We start from the raw sequence: 23,694 nt of genomic DNA, 5'->3' as shown, positions 1-23,694 counted from the left end.
CTCAGATGAAATTCTGGCATTATTTAAGAATGCGTTGTCCATGAGTAAGGTGGATTTAGGAACCACTGCTTGATGGCTGTGGCATTTAGGCCTTGTTTATGGGTTGTGTGCAAAAAAAAGGTATGAAAACGTCTCCTTTGAGTTTTATCTACTGTTGGCATAACTCCCAAATGTGTAAATTTATAAGAGAGCTAAATAAACAGCCAGAAACTGGTGCTCCAAAATATATATATTTGGAAAACATAATACATATCTCTTAGCTTGTGTTTGGTAAACTTTGAGCTAATCTTCTCCCCAAAAGTAGCAAATATTGCTTTGCATTGCCTAGGACTGCGGCCAGGCTTAGCCAGGAGCTCCTAACCACCTGTTAAAGCCAACAAAAGAGTGAAAAGCATTTTTCATCTGTCCTTAACCCCTAACGAAAACTTAAGCTACTGTAACATTCTCTGTACCAAAGAGAATTTCCTGTGAGCAGATAATAAAGATACATTTGGAAAGATGTTAACAGAAGCCTGAGTGGTGATATTAATACTGGATGTGGGGGGAAGGCACTACGTGGGTGAGGTAGAATGGGGCAGAAAGCTTACATTTTTGTGGGTGGCTCTTTTTTGTGTGGTTAAGCAGTAAAGGTGGGAGATTGTACTGCCTCCAGGACCTGAGCAGCAACAATAAGAGTACTTGAGATAGGAACACTTCAAAGCTAGTTTTAAGACAAATCATGAAAAACAGGCGTCAGCAATAGTTAAGCTCACAGGATAGAAGACATTGGGTAGCTAAGCTCAAGGCTGATGGGAAAGAGGGAAAAATGTCTTTCCTTAATAGCAGTGGCAGCCCCATTTCCTCCCAAGTAAGTGAATGCCACCAGGTAAGGGATTCTGCATGAAGCTTCACCCCACTGTGATTAGGGGTGGGGGGTTGTTGCACAGGCCTCAACCTCTGGAGTCTCTTCTTTCATCAAAGATCCATGTTCAGGAAACTCTGGATGGGCAGTAATGATCTTGTTTGTGACAGTATCACTGTCGAACAGCCGGCCTCTAAACTTGTCTGAGAAGATCCTGAGTCTCATGCTGAAGTCTTAGTACTGAGTGGAGGTCCTTGCCCGTAGACGTTATGACACTAGGAAAAAAAAAAAAAAACAACAGATGTTGAGGTCTGTGGGAAAAGGGATCCACTAATATTTTTGTAGTCAGTGATTTAGACGGTTTTCTTACAAGCATCCTGGTTGCAAAATAGCTCCTAGGTGGTGCGTGATGCTTTTTATTTTACTTTTATTTAGAGGCAACACGGATAAAGAAGACAACACTGAAGACAAGTTAGATGGCCTGCAGAAACAAATGGTGAGTCACATGTGCTGTGTTGGTCCACACAGTCCTTACTTAGTGTCGAGAGAGAAACCCCCATCTTGGCAGTGGGCTTGGGGATTTTATTATAAAAATTCTCAACATACAGACTGCATTGCACTTGCATTCTAGTGAGCTTTTGATTTTCATATAACTATAGATTTTAGATGCTTTTGTGAGATACATTACAGAGTGATCCCACATACTTTTTATCCGGTTTCCCACCAGGGGAACATCTTGTAAAACTGTAGTACAGAATCACAACCAGGGTGCTGACATTGATAGAGTCAAGATAGGACGTTTCCATGACCACAAAGGTCCATCATGTTGCCCCGTTACAGCCACATTCACTTCCCTCCTACCTTCACCTCCTCTTTAATCCATGGCAACCACTAACCTCTTCTCCATTTCTATGATTTGTCATTTTAAGATTATTACTTAAGATATATAATAAGAGGTGGGGTGCTTGGGTGTCTCAGTCAGTTAAGCATTGAACTCTTGATTTCAGCTCAGGTCATGATCTCATTGTTTGTGTGTTCGACCCCACATTGGTCTCTGTGCTGACAGTGCAGAGCCTGCTAAGGATTCTCTCTCCCTCTCTCTCTGTTCCTCCCCAACTCGCTCTCTCAAAAATAAATAAACTATTTTTTAGATAGAAGATATATAAGAATTTAAGAACATACGTTATCTTTAAAATTTTTTTTAATGTTTTTATTTATTTTTGAGAGAGAGCACAAGCAGGGGACCAGCAGAGAGAAAGGCAGACACAGGATCAGAAGCAGGCTCCAGGCTCTGAGCTGTCAGCACAGAACCCACAAACCACAAGACCATGATCTGAGCTGAAGTCGGACGCTTAACCGACTGAGCCACCCAGGCACCCCAAGAATATACATTATTAAATGGAAACATACACTATGTGACCTTTGGGGATTGGCTTTTGTCACGCAGCGTAATTCCCTGTATACCGATCCAGGTTGTTTTCTGTAACAGTAATTCCCTTTTCGTTGCTGCATAGCAGTCCTTGGTATGGATGTCCCACTTTGTTTTACCATTCATCCATGTGCAGGATATGTGCATTGTCTCCAGTTTTCGACTATTACAGATACCTCTGTAAACGTTTGCATACAGATGTTGTGTGACTGTACATTTCCAATTCTGTGGGATACACGTCCAGAAGTACGATTGCTGGGTCATACAGTTGTTGCGTGTTTAGTTTTTTTTTAAAAACTGCCAAGCTGTTTCCAGAGTGGCTGTACCACTTCACATTTCCACCGGCCATGTAGGAGTGGTGCACTTCCTCATCTTTTATTAGCTTTTAGTGTTGTCACCATTTATCTTTTTATAGGTTTAATTGCTACCTGGAAGCCTCTTCGGTGAAATGTTTCTTCATGTCCTTTGCCCATTTTTTAAATGCATTGTTTGTTTCTTTGTTTTCCTGTTGGTATTTGAGAGTTCTTTATATATTCCAGATACCAGTCTTTTGTCAGACATGTGGTTGGCAAGTATTTTGTCCCACCTGTAGTTTGTCTTTTTATCTGATTCACATTGACTTCAGCAGAACAGCGGTTTTTAATTTCGATGAAGTCCAACTTAACCAGTTTTTCTTTTTATGGATCGTGTTGCCGGTTTTAAGTGTGAGAATTCTGCTCGTCTCCAGTCCTGACAGTTTTCTTCTGTGTTTTCTACTAGAAGTTTTTTAATTTAACATGTAAGTCCATGATCCATTTTAAGTTTGTTTTCATATAAATGGAGAGAATTAGATTGAGGTTCTTTTTTTAACCTGTTGCTCTCTAGTTGCTCTAAGCCTTTGGTTAAAAAGCTATCTTTTCCACATTCAATTACTTTTATACCTTTGTCAAAATATCATTTGAGCGATTGATCTATTTCTGGGTTCTCTCTTTTGTTTCATTGTTCTATTTATCTCTTCCTCTGCCAATAGCATGTAATATCAATTACTGTAGCTATAGCATAAGTTTTAAAATTGGTTAGACTGATTGCTTCCACTTCTTTTTCAAAATTGTTTTTGCTTTTCTGTTCCTTTGCCTTTCCATATAAATTTTAGGATAATCTTATCTATAGCTATAAAGGTTCTTGCTGGGATCTTACTAGGAATCACATTAAACTCATATATCACTTTGAGGAGAATTGACCTTTACTATATTGATTTTTTTTACTCTGTTGGATCTTAACTATATATCTCCATTTATTTTGATCTCTGATTTCTTTCATCACCATTTTATAGTTTTTCAGCAAACAATTTCTGTTTATAGATTTACATCTAACTATTTCATTTTCTTTGGCACGATTGTAAATGGTGTTACAATTATCTTCTATCCTGCAAAATTGCTTAATGCAATTATCAGTTTTAGGGGTTTTTAGGTTTCTTGAAATTCCCTATATCAGCACTCATGTCATCTGTGAATAGGGTTAGCGTTATTTCTTCTTTTCTGATCTATCTGCCTTGTATTTCTTTTTCCTGCCGTATTGTACTGTCTGAAACTTTTGGCACTATGTTGAATGAATGCTGAGAGCAGATATTCTTGCTTTGTTCCTGATGGAGAAAGACATTCAGTCTTTCATCATTAAGTATAATGTTAGTTCTAGGTTTTTGGTAGATGTTCTTTATTGAAAATGAGGCATTCCTAGTTTTCTGAGAATTTTTGTCATGAATAGATGTTGAATTTTGTCAAATGCATTTTTGCACCAATTAATATGATTGTGAGGTCTTTCTTATTTAGCCTATTAATATGTTAGATTACATTGGTTGTTCACAAATATTGTATCAGCCTTGCATCCCTGGATAATCTGGGATAAACTCCACTCGGACATGGTATATAATTCTTTTTTTTTTTTTTTTTTTTTTTTTTTTTTTTTTTTTTAACGTTTATTTATTTTTGAGACAGAGAGAGACAGAGCATGAACGGGGGAGGGTCAGAGAGAGAGGGAGACACAGAATCGGAAGCAGGCTCCAGGCTCTGAGCCATCAGCCCAGAGCCCGACGCGGGGCTCGAACTCACTGACCCGTGAGATCGTGACCTGAGCTGAAGTCGGAGGCTTAACCGACTGAGCCACCCAGGCGCCCCATGGTATATAATTCTTAATATTGAATTCTACTTGCTAATATTTTGTTAAGGCTTTTTGCATCTATATTCATGAGGGATATTGGTCTATAGTTTTCTTTCGGTACTATGTTTGTGTGCTTTTGATATCAGGGTAATAATGTTAACTTTATAAACGAATTAGGTGTTCCCTCCAACTGTTTTCTGATAGAGGTTGTTTAGAGTTGGTATTAAGTTTTTAAATATTTAGTAGAATTCTCCAGTAACTGGCCTGGAAATTCTTTTTTGAGGGAGTTTTAAAATTATGAATCCAGTTCTCTATTTTATATTGAGTAAGTTGTGATAGTTTGTGTTTTTCAAGGAACTTGGTCTGTTTCAGCTAAGTTGTCAAATTTATGTGTGTGGAGTTCTTTGTAGTATTCTCTTATCCTTTTGATAGTTGCAGAAGTATAGTGCTGTTCCCTGTTCATTCTTGATACTGGTAATGTGTGTCTTCTTTTTTTCTCTACCTGGCTTGCTTGAGATTTGTCTGCTTTATCTTCTTAAATAATCAGCTCTTTGTCTTCTGTTTTAAAAACGTCATTGATTTCAGGAGTGCCTGGGTGGCTCAGTCGGTTAAGTGTCCCGACTGTTGATTTTGGCTCCAGTTATGATCTCACAGTCATGAGATCAAGCCCTGCGTTGGGTTTCGTGCTGAGTGTGGAGCCTCCTTAAGATTCTCTCTCCCTGCCCCACTCTGTCCTACTTACGTGTGCACGCTCTCTTTCTGTCTCTCTCTCAAAGATGGTAGCTAGCTAGCTAGATAATAAATTTTAAAAATTATTAAATTTCATTGATTTCTACTCCTTATTATCCCCTTCCTTCTGCTTGCCCCGGTTTTATTTTCCTTTTCTTTTTCTGTTTTTGGAGTGGAGCTTCAATTACCATTTGAGACTTCCCTGCTTGTTTAATGTATGCATTCAGTGCTATAAATTTCCCTGTCAGTATTACTTTAACTATGTCTCACAAATTTTGCTGTGTTCTATCCTCATTTTCATTCAACTTAATATATTTTTTTTTAATTCTATTGAGACTTCCTTTTTGATCCACAGATCATTAGACGTTTATTACTTAGTTTCCAAGTGTTTGAAGATTTTCCTATTTTCTTTCTGTTTTTTGTTTTTTTTTTCTTAAGTTTATGTATTTTGAGAGAGAGAGAAAGAGCAAGCAGGGGAGGGACAGAGAGAGTAGGAGAAAGAGAATCCGAAGCAGGCTTCGTGCTGTTAGCACAGAGCCCAGTTCTGGGCTCTAATGAACCGTGAGGTCATGACCTGAGCCAAAACCAAGAGTCGGACACTTAACTGACTGAGCCATCCAGGTGCCCCACTTTTTTTTTTAATCTTTTTTTTTTAAGTGTGTTTTTTATTTCTAGTTTGATCCCGTTATGTTCAGAGAACAAACTATTACTTTAGTTGTTTTAAAATTGTTAAGGTTTGTTTTATGGCCCAGGATATGATCTGTCTTGGTGTACATTCCGTGGGCACTTGAAAAACAATGTGAATCGTGCTGTTATTGGGTGCAGTTATGTTGACATAATTGCAGAAATGTCGATTAGATCATGTTGGTTGATAGTGTTGTTAAGTTTTTCTGTATCTTTGGGGCGCCTGGGTGGCTCAGTTGGTTAAGCGTCTGACTTTGGCCCAGGTCATCGTCTCACAGTTTGTGAGTTTGAGCCCTGCTTTGGGCTCTGTGCTGACAGCTCGGAGCCTGGAGCCTGCTTCCGATTCTGTGTCTCCTCTCTCTCTCTGCCCCTCCCTAGCTCGCACTTGCTCTCTCTCTCTGTGTCAAAAATAAATAAACTTTAAAAAAAAGTTTTTGTATCCTTAATGATTTCCCATCTAGTTGTTTCATTAGTTGTTGAGAGAGGAGTATTGAAATCTCTAAATAATTATCAATTTGTCTATTTTTCCTTTCAGTTGTATCAGGTTTTGCTTCACATATTTTGCAGCTCTGTTGTTTGGTGCATACACATTTAGGTTTGTCTTCTTAAGTGGATTGACTGCTATCATTATGTAATGTCCATCTCTGCCTCTGATAGCTTACTCTGTTCTGAAGTGTATTTTACCTGACACTAATGTAGCTACTCCTGGTTTCCTTTAATTAATGTTTGCATCTCACAGCTTGTTCCATTTTTTTACTTTAAGCCTACTTTTATCATTATACTTGAAGTGAGTTTCCTATAGGCAGCATAGAGTTGCATCATACTTTTTCATGCATTATGCCAATCTTCTAGTCGGTGTATTCAACCATTAATATTTTTTAAAAATTTTATTAATATTTATTTATTTTTGAGAGACATGGCATGAGTGGGGGAGGGGCAGAGAGAGAGGGAAACACAGAATCTGAAGCAGGCTCCAGACTCTGAGCTGTCAGCACAGAGCCCGACATGGGGCTCGAACTAACGAGCTGTGAGATCATGACCTGAGCTGAAGTTGGAGACTCAGCTGACTGAACCACCCAGGCACCCCTCAGTCATTACTATTTAATGTAATTATTGAGACAGTAAGTTTTAAGTCTGATATTTTATTATTTTCTCCAAGTTTTGATTCTCTATTTTCTTTTTCCTGCTTTCCTCTGGGTTACTTGAACACTTTATGATTCCTTTTTTATTTATATTTTTAACAGCTTTTTGATGGTTCTTCTAGATATTATATATACATAATATATCACAGTCCACTGCTATCATCATTCCCCAGTTCAAGAGAAGTGTAGATACCTCACTTCCAGTTTTGTTTCTTTACCTTCCCCCTATTTACAATATATATAATGGTCTTAAATATTTCTTATACTTTACATTTAGAACCATATCAGACAATGTTATACTTTTGCCACAACTGTCAATATAATTTAAAAAATTCAAGAGGAGGAGGAGAGTCTATGGTATTTACTTGTATTTTTGTTTACTGGATTCTTTCTTCTTTCTGGTGTTCCAAGGTTTCTTCCTTCTAAAGGAAATTCCTTTAGCCATTCTTTTAGGGTAGGTCTAGTTGACGTTTCTCCTAGTTTTTCTTTGTCCGAGACTGTCTTAATCCCCCTTTCATTCCTGAAGGATATTTTCACTGGATATAGGATTCTGGGTTGACAGTTCTTTTCTTTCAGCTCTTGAAAAATGCTGTGCCACTTCTTCTGGCCTCCATGGTTTCTGATGAGAAATCCACTGTCATTCCAGTTGTTTTTCCCCATAGGTAAGGCGTCTTTTCTCTCTTGCTGCTTTCAAGATTTTTTCTTTGTCTTTAGCTTTCAGAAGTTTAACCATGATTATTTGTGTGTGTGTGGATTTCTTTGACTTCATCCTGTTTGGGATTTTTTTCAACTTCTTAAATCTGTAGGTTTAAGTCTTTTGTCAAATTTGGAGAGTTTTCAGCTATTATTTCTTTGGGTCTTTTCGTTCCCCCTTTCTCCAAGACTGATGATATGAATGTTAAAACTTTTGCTACAGTCCCATGGGCCCTTGATGCTCTGGGTTTTTTTTGTTTTTTTAATCTGTTTTTCCCTGGTATTTACATTGGGTTCTTTCTATTTTTCCATCTTTGAGTTCATTGATTTTTTTCTCCTCCACTCTGCTCTTGAGCCTGTCCATTGAGATTGAGTTGTTTTTTATTTTGTTTTGTTTTGTTTTGAGGGCCTGCTTTTGGTTACTGTATTTTTCAGATCTAAAATTTCTTTCTGGTTTTTCTTTGGATCTTTGTTTCTTTGCTGAGACTTTGTTTTTTCATTTGTGGCAAGCATGTTCAGAACTGCTCATTGATGACTATTTAAATCCTTATGTCAAATTCTAAGATTTCTGTCATTTTGGTGGCAGCATTTATTGTCCTTTTTCATTCAGTTTGAGGTCTTCCTGGTTCTTGGTATGATAAGTGATTTTTTACCAAAGTCTGGACATTTTGGTATTATATTTTAAGACTCAGGATCTTAATTAAAACTTCTGTTTTAGCTGACTACCTCTGACACCTCTCATAGGGGAATGGGGTTGGGGGCGGGTACCACCTTGTCACTACCAGGTAAGAGTAGAAGTTCATGTTCCCAGTCTGCTCCCATTGAAACCTGAGGGTGATGTTTCTCATTATTGCTGGGCAGAGGAAGTTCTTTGCTGACACCGTGGGCAGGGATGGGGACCTCATTACTCTTTCTCAGGGATGAAAGTCCCAGATCCCTACTTGGCTTTTTGACACCACTGCAGCAGGGGCATGGAGTGCCGTCTTATAGCCTGTGAAGGGTGGAAGTCTAGATTCTCAACTTGGCCTTTGCTGGCATGGATGTGTTGAGCCAGTGTTTTGTGTTGTCAGGCTGGAGTATAGTGGATTTTGCCTCAACATTGTGTATGTTCCTAACCTGCTTTTTTCCTGGTCCCTAGCTAAGGAGAGCAGACTTTTGTTGGGGCTTTTTTTTTTTTTTTTTTTAATCTGCACACTTTGGCATTTCCAGGTAGTCAGCTTCTTTACTTCCAGATATAGGATATATAAGGCAAAAAAGAAAACCCATGGAGCTCACCACTGTGTCATTCCTTGGGTCCCAGAATCCTTAGTTTGTTTGCCTTGTCTTCACCTTTCAGAGTTTTCTTATGTTTGTTCATACATAACGTCCAGGGGGTTTAACTACACTTAGAGTGAGGAATAGGGAAATGTGTATTCTCCCAGAAGCACAAGTCTGCATTACGTTTTACAAATGAGTTTCTGGGGCTTTGCATAAGTAGACTGAAACCTTACCAGGGCCCCAGCACCATTTGACCACACATGTTCTCTGGCTTTGAGTTGTGGAGTAAATGAATCTGGTAGAGTTTCATGGATTCTGAATCCCAGGGATGACTGTATAGTTGTCCCCATCTGAGTCCATTGCCAGGATAATCTCTCATCTTCTCATCACCACCCAAAAGTTGTCGATTCTTTTCTTTTGGTTCTAGTTGGGAGAATGTGGGATATTTACTTTGGCTTCCATCAGCTGTGATTCCTATAACAGTAACAATGACATCACTTCCCCAAAGTAGGAAATGATTATTGTTCAGAGATATGTTTCCATGTCTCCCCATGGTTTGAGAAGCAGTGGATTGAAGCAGATCAGCATGAAACTTCTGACCCTGACCTGAAGGAAGTTAGGTTCTGATGTTGACAATTAAAATCCAAGTTCTGCCATTCCAGTCCCTAGCTTATCCTGTTACCCTTTTGTCTGGAATTTGGGATGTGTTTTTCCATAGAAGCAAGTCAAGTACCAAAGAAATGAAAGTAATACCTTATGCTTGATACAAATTTACTCTTTCCAAAGCACTTTTTCTATTTGTTTCCATCAATCCTCACCTTGGCCAAGTACACTAAACACTTCCGATGTTATTGTGGACATTTAGGCCCAGGGAGTTTGAAGGATTTTGCCAAATTCTCACAGCTACCAAAGGATAGAGTTCAGACTAGACATTTTCTAGATATTCTGCTTTTATGTTCTCTAATCAAGTGTTCTTTCAGGAAAGCAGAAGGCATTTCAGCTGCACATACATGCACTTGCACTTCTGTGGAAAGACAGCCACATACCGACTGTAGGCGAGCCCAACTCTGAAAGCTGTTCAGTCATGTTTATACACTTAGCTGATCAGTCTTCAACCTTGGAGAGATCTGGGCACTGAAGGGGTTATGGCAGAATTGCAAAATAACTCAGGTTTCCTTACAGTAGGGTTAAACTCTGGAACGACATTTTATTCATTCATGTAATTAACGCCTGTATTATTTATTTTGCTTTTGAGGTTCCTAAAACCTGGGCTATAGAATATAATCAAAAGAATGGGGAGTGGCTTCTCCCAGATTTTGAGGTGGACAGATTATATACAGATTAAGCTTGACTTCTAATCCATGTGCTAAAATAACAAACGTAGAGGAACAGCCAACATCTGAACCCGGTCTGTTGCCCCACCCCTGCTTCTCTCCCATCCCAGACCTCCTGCCCCAAAGACACTGCGTGGGTGTTTCCTTCTCTCAGTTCTGTTCTCGGGCAGATTAACAGGCAGGGTTAAAGATGCCCAAAGAGCATGTCGTCCGTAACTAGGCAAATTCCTCTGAAATAAACAGATCTGGGCACAGACGGGGACGGTTAGTAGATTGGCACCATCCCAGTATTGTAAGGAACCCTAACACACGTCTGAGTGGTCTCTGAATGTTCCATCCCCTCTGCAGCCTTGCCGTCAGAGGTCATTCCAAGTAGGTTTAGGTAATTCTGGGAGTCCATAGGAAGAAGAGGGAAAGTGTGCTGTCCTCCAAGGAAGCCCATTTCATCGTAGGGTGAAACTTCCTTATACTGCCGCAGAAATCTGGCTCCCAGCTGGTTCCATGGATTCTGTTTCCTTTTCTTATGACACTGCAAAGAACAAAACTATTCTTTCTTTCCTCTCTGATGGGATTTTAAATTCTTGAGGCCAGCTAGCTACCGTAATCTCTTTAAATGTCTTTTCAGGTGAAGTATCCCTAGTTTCTCTGCCTTTCTTTACAAGTTCAGAGTTTGAGGGTGCTCCAGACTCAAACAGTAATATTTGAATGTGGACGACTTCCAAGCTAACAAAGCACGTTCCCCTTCAGTTAGGCATTATCTTTATCCCATTCTAGAGAGGAGGAAGCTGAAATATTTTTCATCACTTGCAAAAAAAAGTCCTATTGGGTGGCTCACCAATAGGTGAGCCTATTGGCTCACCTGGGTGGCTCAGTCGGTTGAGTGTCTGGCTCTTGGATTTTGGCCCACGTCATGATCCCAGGGTCATGGGATCCAGCCCTACGTTGGACTCTGCACTGACAACATGGAGCCTGCTTGGGATTCTCTCTCTCTCTCTCCCTCCCTCCCTCTCTTCCTCCCCTGTTCGTTCTCTCTCTCTCTCTCTCTCTCTCTCTCTCTCTCAAAATAAATAAATAAACATTAAAAACAAAAGTCCTGGGGCGCCTGGGTGGCTCAGTCGGTTAAGCGTCCGACTTCGGCTCAGATCATGATCTCATGGTTCATAGGTTTGAGCCCTGCATCGGGCTCTGTGCTGACACTCGGAACCTGGAGCCTGCTTCAGATTCTGTGTTTCCCTCTCTCTTTGCCCTTCCCCCACTTGCACTCTCTGTTGCTCTCTCTCTCTCTCTCAAAAATAAATGTTAAAAAAATTTTTATTTGAAAGTCCTTCTGGCTAGAGGACACAAGAACAGTGTCTCCCTTACTCAGTCTTCTACATCCTGCGATCTTTCCATAATAAAACCCTTGCGTTTTATGTTAATAACATTTGGTGTCTATCTACTGTCTAACATGACATTTATGCAAAAATAGAATGGTTGGGGGCACCTGGGTGGCTTGGTCTGTTAAATGTCCGACTCTTGATTACAGCTAAGGTCATGAGATTGAGCCCTGCGTCAGGCGCTCACTCTCTCTCTCTCAAAGTAAATAAATACACATTTTTTTTTAAAAAGTAGAATGCTTGATTTTTCCTATAAAATGAAAGTCACTGTGGGATCTTTTTTAATTCCTCCTTTGTATATCCTATTACCTCTCGCAGAGGGCTCTCAAGTTCTCTTGGCAAACTCCTATGTGTCCTTCAGTAGCAAGCTCAAAAGTTGCCTTGTGGGTATCTTTCCCCCTATCTGATTTGGGTCTGGCAGGGCTGGTGACTCTTGTTTTCCTGCTGTGTTTAGGAGCAGTTATCACAAAGCAGGGCCAGTATCTTTCTGCGTGTCTCATGACCACCAGACTGTGAGCTCTGGAAGGACAAGGGTTCCATCTTTTCTCCTGTTACAGCCCTTGAACCTGGCACAGCTTCTGGCACTCAAGAGCAGGGGACACTCATTTGCTCAATATAAGAAGACAGCTCCTTGCCTGTTGTGTTGGTCCTGGGGTTTTGTAAGAGCACAGAAGAAATTCCTTGGATCTGCAGGTCCCACTGATGCTTCCACCCGCACCCACATCAAGACCAAATAGGGCAGCGGCCAGGCCTGGAGGGGCCAGCCACACACAAGGGAGACGGTGCCTTCGGTTTTCAGTAACTAGGAGTCCGTGCACGTCCCTGCCCCCAGTGCAGAGGTGACATGTCTGGACTCTTGGCTGATGGACAGTGCTTTTGATTTGGCCTACTTGCCAAATTGTCTTCTACCTGCCAGAGGCAATGTAGTACAATGGTTAGTGCTCATCCTCTAAAATCAGGATTTCTGGGCTTTAATTCCACCTTCACCACTTAACAATTATGTGTGATCTTAGATGAGATTGCCAACTGCCCCATTCCACAGTTTCCTCCTGTCTAAATGGAATAATGAATAAATGAAAATGCATAGAAAGTACTTGGTATAGTGTCTGGCAACTCACTTACCTGGGTCCCAGTAGACCTGTGTTGTTATTGCTCCTGTTACCTTAAAGCCTTCCTTACAGCACACATTTTAGCTGGAAGACAGCGATATTGATTGATTTTCTGGGAGTTGGGACTGTGTATTAGTGTTCCCATAGTCCCAGGTACCGTGTGTTAGGCATTTGCTTTGTGCCAGCATTTGGTTCATCACTTTACATAATCAACACATTTGTGCCCCACAGTCACCCTCTGAAGTATTATTATCTCCTTTTGCAAATGAAGAAATGAGCTTGCGAGATTGAGAAGTGGACTGTCAGACTGCAAATCACACGCACGCTTGAGATGGAGAAATTGCGCGTTGTAACCAGTCGGTTTCCTCTGTTTGTTGTTGTCATTTTCAGTTTCCTTTGTTTTGAGGTTCTTGTTGTCAGCACTCTCTGGGGCCCTTCATGTTGACATGACAGATTCACACCTCAAAGATGAGTCTTTCTTTCAGATGGATTCATGTGTGCAGATGTTGAGACTGAACGTTCAACTGTGCACTTCAGGTGCGGGGCTTTCCATGTGCCTCCTCTGGTCCCAGCCTGTCACTGCAGCCACACGAAACACACTCACTTTACAAGATTATGACATCTTTTCCACTTGGGCTATTGTTAAGCCAGGTCTTCTCCATTCTATCATTTCCAGAGAGAGGAAGTGCCTCTAAGACGGGGCAGGGTACACAGAAAGACACTTGTCAATACCAGAATCTTGCCTTACTTGAGAGTTTGCCTAAGGCTGTTCATGCTTCCCAACTGTGCGCCAACAGAAACTGGTAGAGGGACTGGAAGGGAGACCCAAATGTCACATGTGTCTGCCTCACCCCAAGCTGGGAGCTGCCCCTGTGGATTTGGAGTATGGTGACGCCCAAGTTAACCACCCATCCATCAGAAGGAGCATGGGAGCCTCACTCCCACATTTTACAGGCTGTAGAACGTTTCTCCGTCTGGAAGTGTCTAGGATTATAAATTTCAGCATTCGAAGGATCTTTGTGGATACTGTGAGGATACTCAAAAATGTTCTCAACGGCAAGAAAGGATATAGGACATGGCTGGTAGTTTTTTCTTTTTTAGCTACTTAAATAGTGGGAGAGGATGAGATGGCATATTTAAATGCCACTTCAAAATGGTACAATACAGGGGCACCTGGGTGGCTCAGTTGTTTAAGGTTTCGACTCTCGATTTCGGCTCAGGTCATGATCTCTCAGTTTGTGAGATGGAGCCCCACACAGGCTCTGCGCCGACAGCATGGCGTGACGCCTGCTTGGGATTCTCTCCTTCTCTCAGAATGAATAAGTAAACATTTTATTTTTTTAATGGTATAGTAGATCAGCTTGAGGGTTCCACTCTTCACTGATAACTAAATGGCAGGAAACAGTTTGGGCTGGGGAAGAGAGCTTGAACTGGTGTTCTCCAATTCTAAATATGTTTCACTTTCCAAAACAAAGTTTCAACCCAGACTCTCATTTTGCCCTTTATTTTTAGATGGTTAGAGTGGTTGGAAAGTGTAGGCAGTCATCAGACAACTGTGTTTTTTGTTTTGTTTTGCTTTTATTATTTATTTTTGAGAGAGAGGCAGAGTGTGTAGGGGGAGGACCAGAGAGAGAGGGAGACACAGAATCTAAAGCGGGGTCCAGAATCTAAATCGGTCAGCACAGAGCCCAACGCGGGGCTTGAACTCACGAACCGTGAGATTAGGACCTGAGCCGAAGTCAGATGCTCAACCGACTGAGCCACCCAGGCGCCCCCGACTACTGTGTTCTAAACCCAGCCCTGCCACTTGCTAGCCATGTGACCTTGGGCAAGTTACAGAACCTTTCTAGGGCTTGTTTCCTGCATCTGTAAAATGAGGAGAATCATAGTCTCTACCTCGTGAAGCAGTTCCGATAACTAAATGAGATAAACCACGTAAAGGGTTTCACCCAGTGCTTAAGTAACATGTAGTTCTCAGTAATGTTAGCTATTATCACTATTTTGTAAGAGAGAAAACGTACTGCTCCTTGTTGCCTTTCTAGAATTTTCTCTTTCAGCCTCTTCCATGGTATTAGGGACCTAAGAGAATGGTGATGATTTTGACTATTGCCAGTCACAGGTGTCTCTCCATTCCTACTGAACCTAGATGATATGCTGCATGCACCCTTCCAGGAAGCGGATTGTATGTAGGCCTGGGGGCTACCTCCAGTCCGTCGCATATTCTCCTCCTTCTCCCTCTCCTCCTTCCTCCTTTTCTTCTTCTTCCTCTTCTTTTTCTTCTAACCTTCAAAGGTGTGAAAACTGTAAAAACTTGGGGCACCTGGGTGGCTCAGTCGGTTAAGCGTCGTCTGACTTTGGCTCAGGTCATGATCTTGTGGTTCGTGGGTTCAGGCCCCGCATTGTGCTCCGTGCCTGCAGCTCAGAGCCTGCAGCCTGCTTTGGATTCTGTCTCCCTCTCTCTCTGCCCCTCCCCGGCTTGCACTCTGTCTCAAAGATAAATAAACATTAAAAAAAAAAAAAAAAAAAAAAAAAAAACACAAAAAAACGTAAAACCTAATCTTAGCTCAAGGGCCACACAAAAGCAGCCTGTAGACTATAGATTGCTGATCCTTACTCCCATCTGACCCTCCCTAACATGGCCAGAGTCTTGAATCTTGGGGCTATTCTCTTCATCATTCAAGTCAAAAGATGCTAATCAAAAAGACAGTAAGATTTCATGTTAAAAATGGAGTCCAGTTGAAAAATAGCACTATCTCCTCTCCCACCCCCAAACTCTCCCACACGCCTTACATGTAAAGAACTTTGAGAGTTCCCTTCCTAAGACCAAGAAAGGATTTGTAAAGGAATCCATCAGAGCCAGTTTGACAAATGCTTCACCATGAATAAGCTCTGTGCCTGTGAAATTACTCCAGATTTACTTGGAGCCTCAGTTGTGATTTCAATTTTAAATTCCTGGGGTTTTTGCGCCATCAGGTCTCATGTCTGGAGCAGTCACGTTTTAGGAAAAGAGCATCTGTTGCTGTGAAGTAAACGAACTGTAATGAACACGAGCATACTTTTTCACAGCAAAAAATGAAAACCCCAAAATGCAGGCACAACCTTTGTGAAATGACAGTATTAAATTGCAAGAGACGATGGTAAAGCAAATATTTAAATTCACAGCTAAAATAGTGCTTGTAAAATGTAATTGCCAGGGAGAGCATGCCAGCTCGTCGCTCTTTAAGCTAATTCTCTGCAGGCAGAATCATTCTACACCGTTCTAAGAAGAAATGCTTATTTTAAATAAGCTGCTTTCTGGTTCTTTTAAAACTGCACAAGTAAGCTTTATTTACCGGGGACCATTTCAGTCTTTGAGGTGTTCGTGGGCAGGAGAGGTCTCCTGCTGCCTGGGGGCTGCCTGGGCTGATTTGTCCTGGGCTGCAGCTTTGCTCCATTTGTCCCTAGGAGAGTTCCAGCGATGGAGGTGATGGCATTTTTGGCGAAAAGAAGGATGACAGCCGGGCAGGTGAGACTGTGTCCTTCTGAAGGCAGAGCAAAGTAAGGTCCCAGTTTGTAGTTATCCTGGAGTTCATGTGTAATAAAAGTGCTCTTTCTAAGGAGGCTCTTTTAAAGAGCCTAGAAAGTTGGCCTTCATCAGAGTCTCCTGGAGTCACACATGGAGCTTTAATGTGGCTCTGGCAAGCTTCCCCCACCTGTCCTCAAAATTTGGAAGTGAGGTCAATGATATCTGAGGTCAGGATGGAGTCAGAGAAAGAAGAATTGTGGTTTCATTGATGTATTATTCGTTTAATTAATTTGAGGGGAGGAAAGTTAGGGAGGATTGGTTTGGTGTGGTTCATTTTTTCTGAATTCAGACCTGGAAGACTTGGTTGGAATACCCAGGTACACAAAGCCCCTAGTTCCATATGGAGAAGGCCACACAGGGCCTCCTTGTCCCCACGCCGTAGAGCAAGGCCCCCAAATTGGTCCCGCCCCCGTGCATGTGAGAGATGCTGAAGCCAGCCGCAGCCTGAAGCTGTTCCTGCCGCGGCATTGCGGGCCTTCCAGCTGTGCTTTAGCTCCTGAGCTGATAGATCAGCTTGAGTCAGCTTTGTTTTTATTGAACCCAAACGACAAAAACAGCCACCTTTGTTTTGGTTCTGTTTGTAAGTACTAATATCCTCACTGATGTTTGAAGCCCAGGATGGCTCCGACCCAGACAAATCACCCTGGCCAGTTCCGTCTGCTCTCACGGCTCGGCTCAGACGTCTGGTCACCGTGTACCAGCGCTGTAACCGCAAGGAACTCTGCCGACCGGAAGTCCTGGGACCAGGTAACCAAGGATACTGGGTCCAGGAAGAGATGTTCAGGAGAACTTCAGAAATGGATCTCATCAACAAGGAAGCTCAAAAGAGGTAAAAGCCAGTGACCAAAAGGGCATGCAGAACTGCCCACTGAGTAAAGGTAACGAGGGAGAGCTGATCGCTGGAGAACAAGTGTATTTAGTGTTCTCAGGTGAAGTTAGGTGGTCTCCAGAACTAATCCAATCCAGGCTCCAACTGCGATGGTGTGGTCATACTGACTGGAGAGTTGGTGAGATCTAGGAAACAGTTTTGTTCCCAAGTCCCAGACTTCTGTGATTTTCCAACTTGACCCCCTTCCTAAGTTGGACCCCAGTCCCTGGAAATGTGGTTTAAAATTAGCATATATCAGACCGTGTTCTTTTAGCAGCGAAGTGAATAGTGTGTGATGACGGTGCCATGTTATAGTTACCAGTCCTTATCAAGACTTTGAAAGCAGTAAGCCCTTATAAAATGCCTGCTCAGAAGGAGGGGATAAATTATCAGGAGTTACTTGCCAATCTGAGAATTACGATTAAAATGGCTACAGAAGGCCAGCACAGTCTAGGAATGATGCCACCAGAAAAAAATGAACAAAGCTGCAGTTCTTTTAAGTCTTTCTATCCATCTTTTTTTTTCTTACGTAATTTTTTAAAAATGTTTATTCTTAGAGAGAGAGAGAGAGCGCACAAACAGGGGAAGGGCAGAGAGAGAGGGAGACACAGAATCTGAAGCAGGCTCTGGGCTCTGAGCTGTCAGCACAGAGTCCACTGCGGGGCTCGAACTCATGAACTGTGAAATCATGACCTGAGCCGAAGTCGGACATTTAACCGACTGAGCCACCCAGGCACCCCATCTGTCCATCCTTCTGATGTAGCATCCACTGAATTAAAAGAACACCAAAGAGAAAAAATAGCAAACTCAGTTACTTCTGTGTATACCTTCTGACTTTATGAAATTTGGTAATTCAGGGAAAATATTTCTTCCATCTTTCACAGCTCCGAAGAGAACCTGAGCCCTTCTTGCCTGCTTCTCATTCTTCCTGTGACTCCCTCACCCCACTCCTGGCCTAACTCCCTCCGGGGATGGAAAGTACTATGCCCAGGAGCCCCTCATAAAGACCCTGGGCCGGGTATAATATTCCAGCCACCTTACATCATTATCTTAACCCTGCAGGATGTAGAGACTAGAGAACCTTTGTGTCCTAGATATGGGCTACCTACCTACATAAAACTGGAAGAAAGCCTATGTGAAATAGGGGAGATGTGTGGCTGAGGGAGTCACTTCCCTTCTCTGGACCAGTTTCCTCATTTGGAAAAGCAAGGAGGTGACTTTAAGGCCCTCCAGGACTCTCTGATTCTGTGTTGCCTTACCGGGGGAAAAATAAATAAAATATTGAAGCATCTTCATCTAAAATGAAGATTTTAGAGTCTTCATCTCCAACAAGTAGAAACAAACTAGGTAATCTAAAATTAATGAATCAAGAGATAGCAAGTCTGTACATGTGACTTAGAAATGGAGAGATAAATACCATAAGAAGTTGAAAGATTTGAAAGTAGTGGTAAGGTAATAGGCTGTTTTCATTATAAGCCTCTCAGCTCAATTTAACTTAAATAAAAATAATAAAGTAGGCAAACCGCCCTCCCTGCTTTCTTGACTCTATGGGCTCTCCTAGTAGGTAGGCACTCAATAAGTAGATGTTGGCTTTTTTTTTTTAAGGGAAAACAGCTCACTCTCCCTTTCTGATTAAATCCCAAGGTGGACTAGGAGAGAGCAAGCAGACTTCTACAGAGCAGTGTCCTCCTTTGGGGTTGTTTATGATCAAGAAAAGAAAACTTTTGACTGGACGCAGTTCCGCATCATTTCCCGTTTGGACAAGAAGTCGGATGAGAGCCTGGAGCACTATTTTTATAGCTTTGTGGCCATGTGCCGGAACGTCTGTCGTCTGCCCACATGGAAAGATGGTGGTGAGCAAATTCTCTGTCTGTATATCCCCGATACACGGGAAAGGGACATGTTTATTTTCAAGGTACAGAATCACTTCAGGTAATCCTGATCATGAGAGTGGAGTCTACCCGAAGAATTCAGGTAAAGTCAAGTGGGTTTTCACAAGTTCCTGAACTGCTAATTGGGTCCACCCTCATAAAATAAAATCTCTCTCCCAAAATGATGCAGCTTCAACAAAAACTGAAATTCAGATAAACATCTCACAGAAGTATTGGGAGACTGCTGTTAATTAACCTCCAGTGGATCATTAAGTCTCATACAGATTGAATTCTCTGGTGAACTTTGCTCCGTCCTTAGATTACATCTTAGTGACTTTAACTATTTTTCCATGTGTTGAATTGTAGCTATAGAAAGGAAGTGGCTGTTTTAAACATCCCCTGCTCCAACAGGGACGCCTTCAGAGTAATTGCTTCTTGGTTAAGATTTGCAACAGCTTCTTCCTTGATGTCCCTCTTCTGCCTTTGTTTGTAGATAAACTTGGTCTGGACCATAGGACTGTATTGTAGGAAAGCTACAACAAATACAGAGCCCACCCAGTGTGCGTTCTGGGCTGACGGCAGCATGCACACACGTCCCCGCTTCTGCCCCCACGTGACACGGTTAGGGTGTTTTCATTAAAACCAAGGAGCTGGATAGACTACAGGGAGCCGGGCCTTGGACTCGACTCCTGGTTCTGCCCTGTGGAGCAAGTTAGCGTGTTTGAACCTCCTTCCCCATCCTTTAGGCAGGGCTGACGATGCTGTAGCGTAGCATAGCCATGAGAGCCGAAGGGCACGTAAAGGACTTTGGGTACAGGGCACCGAGTACATGCTTACTGAATGAGAACCCATGTCACCTCCAGAACTGAAGTTCTCGTGTTCCTTTCACCCTTACTGGGTCTGTCCTTGTTTCATAAAAACCTTCCATTGTCGTAGCTTTTCCGTGTAGCAGGGGCACACTCACCTAGGACTGCATGCTGGGGAGCCAGCGAGTTAAACGCAGAACCAGAGATACAGGGGCTCAGGTGGGCAGCAGTTGTCCTGGGGTTGCCTTCAGTGATGGGCTCTGTGTTGGCTTTCCAGGTCCCCCAGATCCCAGCATCTATGTGGAACCCATCACGGAGGAACGGGCCGCGAGAACCCTGTACCGCATTGAGCTGCTGCGGAAGGTCCGAGAGCAAGTGCTGAGGTGTCCTCAGCTACACGAGCGCCTCCAGCTCTGCAGGCCCAGCCTCTACCTCCCGGTCTGGTGGGAGTGTGGGAAGCACGACCGAGACCTGCTCGTCGGCACCGCCAAGCATGGGCTGAACCGCACTGACTATTACATCATGACCGACCCCCAGCTGTCCTTCCTGGATGCCTACAGAAACTACGCCCAGCATAAGAGAACGGACGCCCAGGCACCAGAAAGTCTCTGTTGCCTTTACCAGACCAACTCCAGGCTGTATGAATCTCTTACATACACTCAGATGAGCAGGACTTCAGAGCCCCTTGAAAATGAACCTGAGAATCTGGTGAAAATAGAAAGTAGAGATGATCATCTCGCTCCACCTGGGGGCAGTTTATCTGACATGACTTGTGACAACTTTATTTCTAAAGTTCAGGATGTCATTTCCATCACCCACGATGAAAGTCTGCTGCCTGAGTCCTTGGAGAGCATGATGTATGGGAAGAAGGCTCTCATTCGAGAGCCGGGCTCTCTCCAGGAGAGCCCCAGTACAAACACAGAGCCCAGAAAGGATGCTCTGGCCCTCTCGGCAAGCAAAGATGGGAACTGCCGGCCTGCTGGCCATGAGGCAGAAATACCTTCAGGGCCCTCTTTTATGAGTAGCTTAGAAGCAGGGGTAGCTCAGATGAACATCAAAAATGGAAAACATCTGTTGCTGTCTCTTTCAAGGGAAGGGGATGTCTGCAGTGAGGCAGGGCAGAGGCCTGAAAGCATTGGGCAGCTAGAAGCCAAACACTTAGCTTCCCCTTCCTTGGATCAGGGAAATGAAAGTGGGTTTGTAGATATGTGCCATCTTAGTGTCTGTGATTCCAGAAGAAGCTTGTCATCAGACCAGCAGTTAATTGATTTATTAGAAAACAAAAGTTTAGAAAGTAAATTGGTTTTGAGTCAGAACCACAGTGAAGAGGAGGAGGAAGAGGAAGAGAATGAGGAGGAGAACGTAGGTGTGACCACAGGCCTGAGGGAAAGGCCCGAGGTTTTGCATCTAGCCGAGCCCACTGCTAATATCCTAAGGGAAAAGAGCCGAGGCCTCCCTGTGGATGAGGTCAAGAGAGGAAGCCTGGAGGCCATGAGCCAGCATCCTAGACCACAGGGGGCTTTTCCTCCAGCAGCCTGTCAGTGTCACTGCAAGCACACGGAGAGGTGGGCACGTGGCCTCGAGAACGAGGAGTTTGAAGTGGACAAATCCAAGGGTTATACCCCAGACCTGTACAGAAGCAAAACAAATAGTATCACAGTGGAGGGTGAGCCCACCGCTCCTCCATCAGAACCCTTTCAGGGAAAGCACGAGCTGTCAAAAGAACCTTGGAAGGAAAATGCAGAAGGCAAAAAAGGTTTCCCTGCGTATCCAGAAGCAAGTGAGCTCAAGTCCGAAGACATGGATTTTGAGAGTAAAGATGATTACGACAGAGATGGGAACAGCCATGCTCAAGGTATAGTCTGCACGGTCTGTGGTGTTCTGGATAAGCCAGTTCTCACGTGACAGGGAGGGGGCAGGGTGGAGGGAGGGTCAGGAGATGGTGTGGCTTCTGAGAGGGACCTGCCCGCTCTCCTGTCGTTTAAGACCAAAGGTCACAGGCCTTGGTCTGAAAGTGAGACAGAGTAGCTCAACTCTGATCATTCTAGAACTGAAGATGATTATGGACAGTCGTAGCACCTTTGCTGCACCAGCCTTGTGATTTGGGCAGGGCTGTAGGCTTCTTTCTGTACAGTAGGTGCTAGATACATTGTTGGGGGAAGTTACTTGTTCTTCCGCTAAGGGACGTGCTTCAAACTGGTCAAAGTAAAAACACCTGGGAACGTCAAGAACCTGCAGTTTTGTGTAGGTGCAGTTAATTTTTCAGGAACTCCACAAAAATACAAATAAATGCGATCTTTATTAAGGTGAGCAAAGATAGGACCATTTATTCATGTTATCGTCAAAACCCGTGAGTCAATGTTGGTGCATTGAATTTAAATTCATTTTAGTAAGTTAACAGGAATAAGAATACAAAATTACAAGTAACTCAACAAAAATACAAATAGATTTGGTCTTTTTAAATAAATTGTTAGATAAGGCTTCAAGTTAAGATGACTTTCTAAATGTTAAGAATCTACATGACTCAGATATTTCTGTGCTTTTGCAAAGATACATTGATTAGAGACTCTGAGCAACAAGAATTGGTTTTTACCTTTTTCACTGGTGTTTTTACTCCTTCAGACCCAAGAAGACATATTACAATGGACAAAAACAATTCTATTTATCCTTGTCATTGTCAAAAGCAACCAAAAGACAAAAAAACCCGGTTCATGCTTGGCCTAATGCCAGGTGTGGTGCTCAGAGATTGAGACAGACACAGCTTCCTCCTTCTGGGACAGTGCCCTTCTATCAAAGCAGGAAAAAGGGAGAGGAGCTCAGCTGAGCCCCCCTGCATGATCTAGCCTCCTTTTATTTGTAAGCCCCTTACCTTTGGCTTTAGTCATTGTGATTAGTGGCTCCCTTGGGACGAGTTCCAAACCCAAGCTAAACTTTACATGCTACCTGGGATAATGACAGGCCCCTGAAAGTAGCTTAGGTCGACTTGTAGCCCCAGCTGACCGGTGGGGAGCCAGTCTCTGACCTTGTGCGTCCTCAGCCTAGGCTACAAAGGATCACTGCTTTGTGACCCACATTGTGTTTTGAACCTTGTTATGGGGAAAATCACCAAACAGTCCTTGGAAATCCAGACGGTGAAATGAGTACAGGGCGTAGAAGGGTATGGTTTAGAGGAGAAACCTCTGTGCTCTGAGGCCCTTTGGTGCAGCATCAGCTTGATGAGCTTTGGTGAGTGGCACACTCACGGGCAGGCCCCCTTGCACCAGTGCTTTTAAAAATGCTTTTAAGGGGTGCCTGGGTGGCTCAGTCGGCTAAGCGTCCGACTTCGGCTCAGGTCACGATCTCGCGGTCCGTGAGTTCGAGCCCCACGTCGGGCTCTGTGCTGACAGCCTGGAGCCTGTTTCGGATTCTGTGTCTCCCTCTCTCTGACCCTCCCCCGCTCATGCTCTGTCTCTCTCTGTCTCAAAAATAAATAAACGTTAAAAAAAAAAAAATTTTTTTTTTTTAAATGCTTTTAAATTTAAAAAAAAAATTTTTTTTAAGTGGGGGTGGGGCGCCTGGGTGGCTCAGTGGGTTGAGTGTCCGACTTCAGCTCAGGTCAAGGTCTCGTGGTTCATGGGTTCAAGCCCTGCATCAGGCTGGATACTATCAGCACAGAGCCTGCTTTGGATCTTCTGTCCACTCCCCTCCCTCACTCTCTGCCACTCCCCTGCACACGCACTCACTCTGTTTCTCTCTCTCTCTCTCATAAATAAGTAAATAAATGCATACACACACACACACACACACACACACACACACACACACACACACATATATAACATATATGCTTTTGCAGGCCTCAGAGGGGGTCCTCC

At 43.0% G+C, this 23,694-nt stretch overlaps 1 protein-coding gene across 3 annotated transcripts in view; it reads left to right on the top strand.

The window, feature by feature from the left end:
* Positions 1-23,694, top strand: part of CHD6 (chromodomain helicase DNA binding protein 6) — a 205,630-nt gene that overhangs the window by 165,497 nt on the left and 16,439 nt on the right. For all 3 annotated transcript variants that reach the window (XM_078444070.2, XM_078444069.2, XM_078444068.2), the window contains 5 exons: positions 1,277-1,337; positions 16,175-16,235; positions 16,908-17,124; positions 18,808-19,016; positions 20,118-21,695. In XM_078444070.2, the coding sequence (XP_078300196.1) occupies positions 1,277-1,337; positions 16,175-16,235; positions 16,908-17,124; positions 18,808-19,016; positions 20,118-21,695 (2,126 nt within the window). The remainder of the gene's footprint in view (positions 1-1,276; positions 1,338-16,174; positions 16,236-16,907; positions 17,125-18,807; positions 19,017-20,117; positions 21,696-23,694) is intronic.

The sequence above is a fragment of the Panthera onca genome, chromosome A3 (genome assembly GCF_046562875.1).
Source record: "Panthera onca isolate mPanOnc1 chromosome A3, mPanOnc1 haplotype 2, whole genome shotgun sequence".
Classification (NCBI taxonomy): Eukaryota; Metazoa; Chordata; class Mammalia; order Carnivora; family Felidae; genus Panthera; species Panthera onca.
This window is presented reverse-complemented; position numbering and strand designations above follow the sequence as displayed.